This window comes from Hyposmocoma kahamanoa, unplaced genomic scaffold, assembly GCF_003589595.1.
Source record: "Hyposmocoma kahamanoa isolate Upper Pololo Valley unplaced genomic scaffold, ASM358959v1 192, whole genome shotgun sequence".
In the NCBI taxonomy this organism is placed as follows: domain Eukaryota; kingdom Metazoa; phylum Arthropoda; class Insecta; order Lepidoptera; family Cosmopterigidae; genus Hyposmocoma; species Hyposmocoma kahamanoa.
In genome coordinates, this window is record NW_020653719.1 from 2,307,353 (window position 1) to 2,315,708 (window position 8,356).

General features: G+C 38.8%; 1 protein-coding gene across 1 annotated transcript in view; it reads left to right on the plus strand.

The window, feature by feature from the left end:
- The window catches only part of LOC113226563 (zinc transporter ZIP1-like), a 36,866-nt gene extending 29,616 nt beyond the window's left edge, over nt 1-7,250 (plus strand). The window contains exons 3-5 of the mRNA XM_026459231.1: nt 989-1,193; nt 3,259-3,397; nt 4,116-7,250. Of these exons, the coding sequence (XP_026315016.1) occupies nt 989-1,193; nt 3,259-3,397; nt 4,116-4,120 (349 nt within the window). The 3' untranslated portion in view covers nt 4,121-7,250. The remainder of the gene's footprint in view (nt 1-988; nt 1,194-3,258; nt 3,398-4,115) is intronic.
- Nucleotides 7,251-8,356: the final 1,106 nt, after the last annotated feature.

An 8,356-nucleotide genomic window follows, 5' to 3' on the forward strand; every position in this document is an offset into this window, starting at 1 on the left:
AATGTTTCTCGGCAATCCTCAGATTTCTGAATGCACCCGAATACAAAACGGCACATGTCTAGTAATTATTAGGTTTATCGATATATCTAATAATAATTTACATTCATAATTACGTTATAGATGTTTTGTTCTGATTTCAATATAAACTGTATAGAGTTGTAAACTATTTCCCTATCCCTATTTACTCCTTAACAATATACTTCCCAGTCGATTGAATGCGTCCGGTCCACCGTGCATAGGGTAATTGATAGAAATCTGACGACAGCAGAAATACGAAGATTGCCGAGAGATATTAAGAAAAATTAAACAGTTGTACCATAGAATAATGAAATGAGACAAGTAACTATGACGGGCAACTATGAGGCAACTCCCACCTGTTCGGCGCATCAAGCCTATTCTTGGCTAGAAGCGTAGGGTTATCACATTATTATGTAAGTTGTGTTGTTGTCGGGGATAGTGCAATTACGTGTAACTAGCATTGGATAATTCCGCGTATCTGACACATGTAGCCAATTTCAATTTTGCATGCAGTGCACGTAGTTACTTGTTTGGGACCCGTCTTCTTAACTCCAATTGCGACTGACCAATAGAAAGCCAGAAATCGGACAACAATACCGCTCTTTTGAAAAAATTGGTTGTGTAGATATGAGCCTTTTTACCAATGCTACATACACGGCTTTACACTATCCCCGATGATATGAAATAGAAATGAATTTAGGAAATGAATTTATTTTTCCGGATTTCAATCGCCGCCGCCGTTTCTTAAATTGTTTTTTCAAACAAACCTTGTTTGTTTGAAAAACAAATATACGCAATTTACATCCGGAAAAATAGTTTCATTTCCTATGTGTAACAATCGCGAAAACCTAAGAACTCGATAGAAATGAATTGCTGAATAATTCTGAATTTGAGTGACTCTTGTTCAAACCTATTAATAAACACGTTCACTACTTAATGTCACTTTTTAAATTTGTAACGTCCCTTTCAGGTACATGTTCGGCGCAGTGTCAGCGCACAAGTACATAATCGCGTTCTGCATTGGCGTAGAACTGCTGACAGCGAACACGAAGCGCTGGCTGTCGATAGTTTACATCTTTACCTTTTCCTTCATGTCCGCATTGGGTATTGGCGTTGGCATTTTACTGGTCGGTGGCGCGGGTGCCGCCTCTGGACTCTTCTCCGTTATTTTACAGGTGATAAAATATTCCTTAGAGGACGGGATGATGATTTTTATTGTTATTATAATATTCATTTGGCGCGTAAATCAAAAGGATCGTTATGATACATTGCAATAGCTATAAAACACATTTATAGCAGACTGCATAACTACTACGCAAACGCGGTCCGTGCACTAGTTGGTATCCTAGAAGTTTATTTGAACTCAGTGCAAAATCTTTTTCATTTCATAAAGTATAAATGCGGGAAATAAATTCCTCTGATCAGAAAGAGCAAGGTATTTGGTTAATTACACTTATAAATGCCTCCATAACTTTGCATCCATAACTATGTAATAAAAATGGAAGTAAATTAATTTGCTACTATGTGAACCCAGTGGAAATGAATACGTGCAAAATAGCAGCTGCGCTAGTGTTGATTATTTTTTTCATGCAATTAATTTTCCCACCGTCTCTCCGCATAAAATTAATAAAATAAATAACACAAGAGCAACTATAGTCACAGAGAATACCACCAAAAATATTCCCGACACGTGTTTCGCCTCTCGGCCTAAGAATAATTTGATCTCTGAAGAACCCTTTGCAGTTGGCCGCTGGTGGCCTTGACTGCGCCACCGGATAAAAGTGTGAGCTGGGGTCAGGCTAAAAATACACTAAAACTAAACTTACAACTAAGTAGCGGGTCTGAGGGCACCCAAGCGGGCACAAACCTTGGCTCAGGGCGCTACTGGGGATATCCGCCAGAAGGGCGTGCTTTAGGAGAGAATTCTACCTACTGTACGTGCTGAAGTGGGCGGCTCCACGACTTCGCCGACGAGGACGGTTGTCACGCGAGGGGTTGGACTGATTAGCGATCTGAGGCCAGATTTTGATTGCCTCTCCCGATCGGAAACTGCGTCTTTTCCGAGTCGAGGCATATAATATTTCGGACGGGCTACCCGATCGGGTCGATTCCGGTTTGAATTAAAATCAGGGCCTTGGTTGGCCTTCAAAGTGGCTAGAATGATAGGGTCGTCAGGGTCGCTGAGGACTTCCCTTTGCCGACGGGTCCTACGAACTCGGTGGGGATGTTCCTTGAGGGGGACGGAATTGGAAACAGCCACCACGAGGGATTGGGGTGGTGAGGAGCAAAGTTGAAGTATGCTTTCGACGCCTGTTTCATGAATTATGCTACAGGAGGAAGCCGTAAGATGTGGAGTTTTCGTTGCGCTGATACCACGGGACACCCGTCGCATTGCGCATAAATCTAGTCTGAATAGCCTATAGACAGTGGATGAGGGCGGGATTCGCCTGCGCGAATAAGACGCTAGCGTAGGTCATGATTGGGCAGGGTCAGGGTGCAAGCGGTGTACAATCAAAGGAAGAGCTTGCTACGCTTATTGAGAAGGGGGTAGAGGCGGCTCATAACAAATCGGTCGCGTTCGCGGATGGTGTTCATGTGTTCATTGAGTGACAGGTTCCTATCGAGCGCGTAACTCCTAGATATGTGAGCGTGTTGAAGAATACCGCCGCACTTTTGTCGGGATTGACTTTGATTCTCCATCTGCGAAACTACTTACAACACTAGTCGTGTGGTGGCAGATTTGAGAGCCATGGGAGCTACCTTAGAGTTGCGCACCGAATAATAGAGCGCAGTGTCGTCAGCAAAGAGGGCGAGATTTACAGACTGATACATCGGAATATCGCTAGTGTACAAGGAGAAAAAGATGGGCGAGAGGAGAGAGCCTTGCGGGATTCCGGCTCTTATGGGGTGAAAAATGATCTCGCTCGTAATGGTTGGTCATATTAAAATCAGGGCCTTGGTTATTATATGGGGTTTATACCCCACTACCTCCATTATTACCATCCATCGTTAAAATTGAAAACACCCGCACTAACGGAAATTTTCAAACGCAGCTGTTTTCTTGGGTTAACCTCCACTGATATCGCGGAGCAGCAAATTAATTTACTTCCATTTTTATTACCTAGATTTTCGCAAGAGATCATTCGCCTGAATCTATTGTTACATAACTATACATTATCTGAAACATATGGATCGCTCCTAAAATATAATTGTTAGTATTAATTCCATATTTGTTTTCAGGGTTTAGCGAGCGGTACGCTAGTGTACGTAGTATTCTACGAGGTGTGGCGTCAGGACCGCACCGGCTTCTTGCAGTTTTTCTGCTCATTCCTTGGCTTCGCGCTCATGGTTGTGCTCGATCTCGTTGTTGAGATAGTTGGTAAGTTAAAAAGGACATTTGTATGCCTAAAAGCATTAAAGTGATCAATCAAATGGTTTTAATTACGATGATGATTGAAGTCAATGGACAACAACGCAATGCAATACATTTTTATTATACAAGCTACCCGTTATCTTTATTTAACAAGCGTTGTTCACCACACAGTGTTAATATTTAATTTTAATTAAAGTAAAAATAAATAATATAATGGTCTATAATAGAATTACATTGTTTTAAATTGCCCAGTCGAAAACGACAAACCGGTCCGGATGCCCAAAAGTATATCAAAGAATCTTTGCTTCGTAGTTCATGACGAAATACAGTCATCTTAAGGTGCCTACAGATTTTCTCATTTTTAGATCGACACGTGTGATCAAATAAAGCGAGTAAATTTGTAAGCAAGAGACAATGGACATCGTATTTTTTGTCGATCAACGGTGTGATCACACAAAATCGAATAAATGTGTAATCAAGAAGCAGACGATCGATATCGTATTTTTTGTAGATCGACACTTGTTGATCGTCATAAAATCGAGCGAATATGTAGACACCTATAAAATATACAGGTATTCATAATTATATTACACCTTATATAATATTAAATCACATATCTCGGATGTAACTCACTAATTTACATTTGATAAGTTTAATTTGTTCAAGATTTCTTTATATTTGTCTTATTTGGATGGTTGTAATGCTCTTTGTGTTATCATTACAGCATGAACAAGTCACTTTTAATCGACTGAAATGTGGAGACTGAAGTATTCAAGAAGTTTTAATATAAATAGTGAATAATAAGATTAATAATGTATTATCGCATTTATTTGATTGTGTTCACTAATGTTCAAGACTTAAACATTTATGTTCCTGAACCAGACAAAAGTTTTGTACTATAAATTGGAAATACAGCAAAAAATATTGTTCGAAAAGTGCCAGTAAAATATGTTTTGGAACATTCTTTCTATGTTTTGTAGTACAGATAAGTAAGAGTGGCAATAATAGAAGTTTGGTAAATGTTATGGAATGAATTTGGCAGGCATTATAACGAAGTTAGCCAGCTGCAAAACGTATCGCTGCAGAAATTTAGAAGCAAATATACATTGTAACTTATGAAAATTAAATATTGTGAAAACAGAAATAAAATGCACGTTTCTTTCACAAATTTATTGAAAACCGTCGTGTTTTGCACGATCGTCAAGGCTATTGTAATCGTTTGGCAAATATACATCAGCAAGTTTGCAAAAAACTGCTCTTCCCTTAGGTATATAAAACGTCCTATTATTTTATTTAAAAAAAAATTACGCAGCTATGTGAACTACAGGGTCAAGAGTACGTCAATCTTCACACTTTAGAATTAAATTCAACCATAGTATACCTCGTACGATAAGAAGTCCTAAGATGCAAGCATGATGTGCTCTTGACTGTAGCAAAAAAGCAAAGTGTCGGAATTTACGCAACTGAATTTTAGTAAGTGTAGCGGAAGACTGTTCTCGAAATGTTACAAAATTACAAAAATCTATTTTTGTATACTTATATTATCATCGCAGATATTAAAGTGGTTTCCCACCGGTGAGCCGAGACGAGGATTGAAATTTGTATGACAAAATTTCAATTCTCGCCCAAACTATCTTCGGTGGAAATGATCTGGATTGACGAAGATGGGCGAGGCGAGAATTGAAATATTTGTTGATGTAATATTAACCGTATCGCTGCCTACATAGACTATTATACTCTGCCACGGAAACACGATTGCTCGCGAGCTCGCAATAGCTATTATTAATAGATATTAATCGCGAGATTGTAGGTCGTATGATTTACGATTTAAAAAAGATGGTTTCATATGATGCTTCTTATTTATCGCTAGATGAATTGAACAGTACTGAATCTTCACTATCCACAATCACAGCGCAAGATCGCGATGACTCGCGCGAGCTATAATGGCAATTTTTGGTGGAAATAAGCCGGCGAGATTTCTATTCTCGCATCGCCTCGTCTCGTCGCGACTCGTCGGTGGAAAACTATCGTTAATGTTTAGAGCTAGAGAATTAATTTCTTACGTAGCAATTATTCCAGTGTAATTGGGTCCTTCTTGTTGGTCGCACGTGACGACTGTTGGACGTACATAATATTATAGGGGGAACATTGCAGTACAAAAAAGTATTGTTGCTTTAATTTTGACAGTAGGTATTTGACGTATATGTACATATCGGCATCGTTATCGGGAAAATTTGTTTTTTTTACTTGATATACATATACAAGAATATTTACATGGCATTAAATATGGAAATAGTATATGTACATAGAAGAAAGAATAAAAAAATAAAATGTTTGCCTTTAATTCATCGAGGTAAAGGTAGAAAATGTCTTAACTAAAAAATTGTTTGTAAATTTCGTAATAAATAGTGTTAAAGGTAGAAGCGAGAGACGATATAAACTGTGGTAAGACATACGCCAGTCACGGATTTCGGGATACAACATTGTGTAGGTATCTGATTATCGCTCAAAGGCACCCACCCCTTCAGTTCAAATCTTTCTTTTATCTTTTTATCGAGTTGGTTGTTGCGATTGTTACTCATAGGAAATTAAACTATTTTTTCGGATCGAAATCGGTAAATACAGGTTCCACAGGTGACTCGTCTACCTAGGCAATTTAGATTCGAAAAAATAGTTTCATTTCGACAGTTTATGTATTAATTTAGAAATCTTATCGTATATACCATAGGTCCCCAAAGTTTTTGGCTCACCGCCCATTTAGGCAAGATAAAAACAATTTCAACGCCCACCATGCGTATCCTCTGGACAGCATCACCGAGGCCACTACCGCCCCCCTAGGACACTTCAGCGCCCACTGGGTAGGGACCACTTTGGGAAACTATGGTATATACCATTTATATTTTCCTACAAAGACAATTACCGGCTTCAACAATTTTGAAACCTAGCCGCTATGGCTGCGGTCGCTCGCGTCTATTCTTTTAATGGAAAATGGCACTAAGGCTGGGTTCAGATGGACGCACATCTGTCGCGCGTCGTCGCGTTTTGGAACGTTTAGGCTTTAAATGAAAGATAACGCGCGGTGCAAAAGCAAAGTGTCTAACACGCCTAGTCGCGACGAAATCGCGTGATCATCTGAACGCAGGTACCTACACTGTCAGGATATTTACACACGGCAGCGTAACAACAGCGGCACCACTGACGCTGCGACGCCGCGGTTGTAATCGCTGTTACATTTGTATACACACTTTCATACACACATCGCGGCGGCGCGGCGGGGTTATTTGATACGGCGGCGGCGAGGGTTGCCTCAATTCTCTAATAATGTAATGACGCCGTATGGGCTGCATTTGCATCCGGCGCTGCGATATGACACCGTAACTCTTGCGGCGCCGCAGCAGCTAAAAACGCCACCGCCACCATGTGTAATCAGCCTTAGTGTCTATAATTCTAAACACGTAGTAACGCGGTAAAGAACGTTTTGAATTATTTTTTCTGAACGCGCGATTTGATAACGTGCGTTACATTTTTGTCATCTGAACCTTTTAGCCTAACTAAATCGAAAATTACTTAACAGCTGTAAAGTGACGTTGTAAAAAATTTACATTAAGTTAAAATTTAGTCAATTAAATACTTCGTCACTAAACACGTGCAACCCAGCCATGACCTGCAATGTCAAACATTTTCTAGAGTCAGTTTTTGTTAATTAATTACAGTTTTGACATTCGAGTTAAGCGGTTACGGCCTTTTAGTTACGTTGGACAAATAATAAGATGTTATTCTAATGTAAATTCGTAATCCTCAAACGTCAAACGACGTTGATAATCAACTACACGTACCCGTTACATACATTATTATGTAATTAATTAATTAATTTTAAGTGTGTACATAATAAAACAATAAAACTTGGTTTCATAATGATTGTTTGTATTAAGTATATAATTTTATACATTTTCGCATTTTTATTTTTCCTTTACATTTTTGGACTTTAGTTAACGTATACATTGCACTTTTGTATTTGGGGTGCACGAAAGGAGCCTCCCCGCACGACGTACCTACTTCCTTTTTTGTAGGTCTGGCGCATCGAGTATATAACCAGAAATAAAGACGAAATGTCATTTAATTTCTTTGAAAACTATTCTGCCATATGTGCCATATCAATACGGTGACAATTGGGCTTCCATTGGCCAGGCCGAATTCGAAACAATTGACGGGTGTCTTCTTCAAACCGACCACTTTAACTTGAGCTTTGCTATAATGGATGAAAATTGAAAAATTACATAATTCAAATATCTAATTACCGATGAAATGTGATTCCGTTTGCTTTGTAATTAGATGTTTTGCTGTGCTTTCCCACACCACCGAATGGAACAGCCCCCATTGTTAGAGATTATCTTTATTACAATAAATACAGAATATTTTTGGAATATACGAGGACGTACACACAGGTCAGTTGTTGGCGCTGTACTATTTCAGCTTTCTAATTTGTGATTTCAGCGCAAACGAGAGTTGATGTTACAAGTGATATCAGTACCACTTGACTGATGAGTTGCCAGGGATGGATGGCCCTTATTTCGTCCCTATTTCTGGTTACATACTCGATCGTCTGGCGCAACGGACCTTACGCTGATTGACAAATAATTTCACCACGATGACAAGCGTTATAAGTGTATGCCATCATACGATAAGACGAAGAATACTTTTGTATTTTTACGCATCACATTATAGTTACATATCATATTACGTCCACAATTAAGTAAAACAATTGAACGCAAACATTATATCTACTTCTTCCGAGGCGTAAATGCCCTGGGGTAACTGTAAGCGTTATCGAAAATAATTTGGGATATCTAAATAAAATTATCTTTTAATAATTTAATAATAATAGAATATTGTGCTATTTATTTGTATACTTAGTGATTGTTATTATTTTAAGGCAACATTATGTGACGGACGTAAGACCTAGCT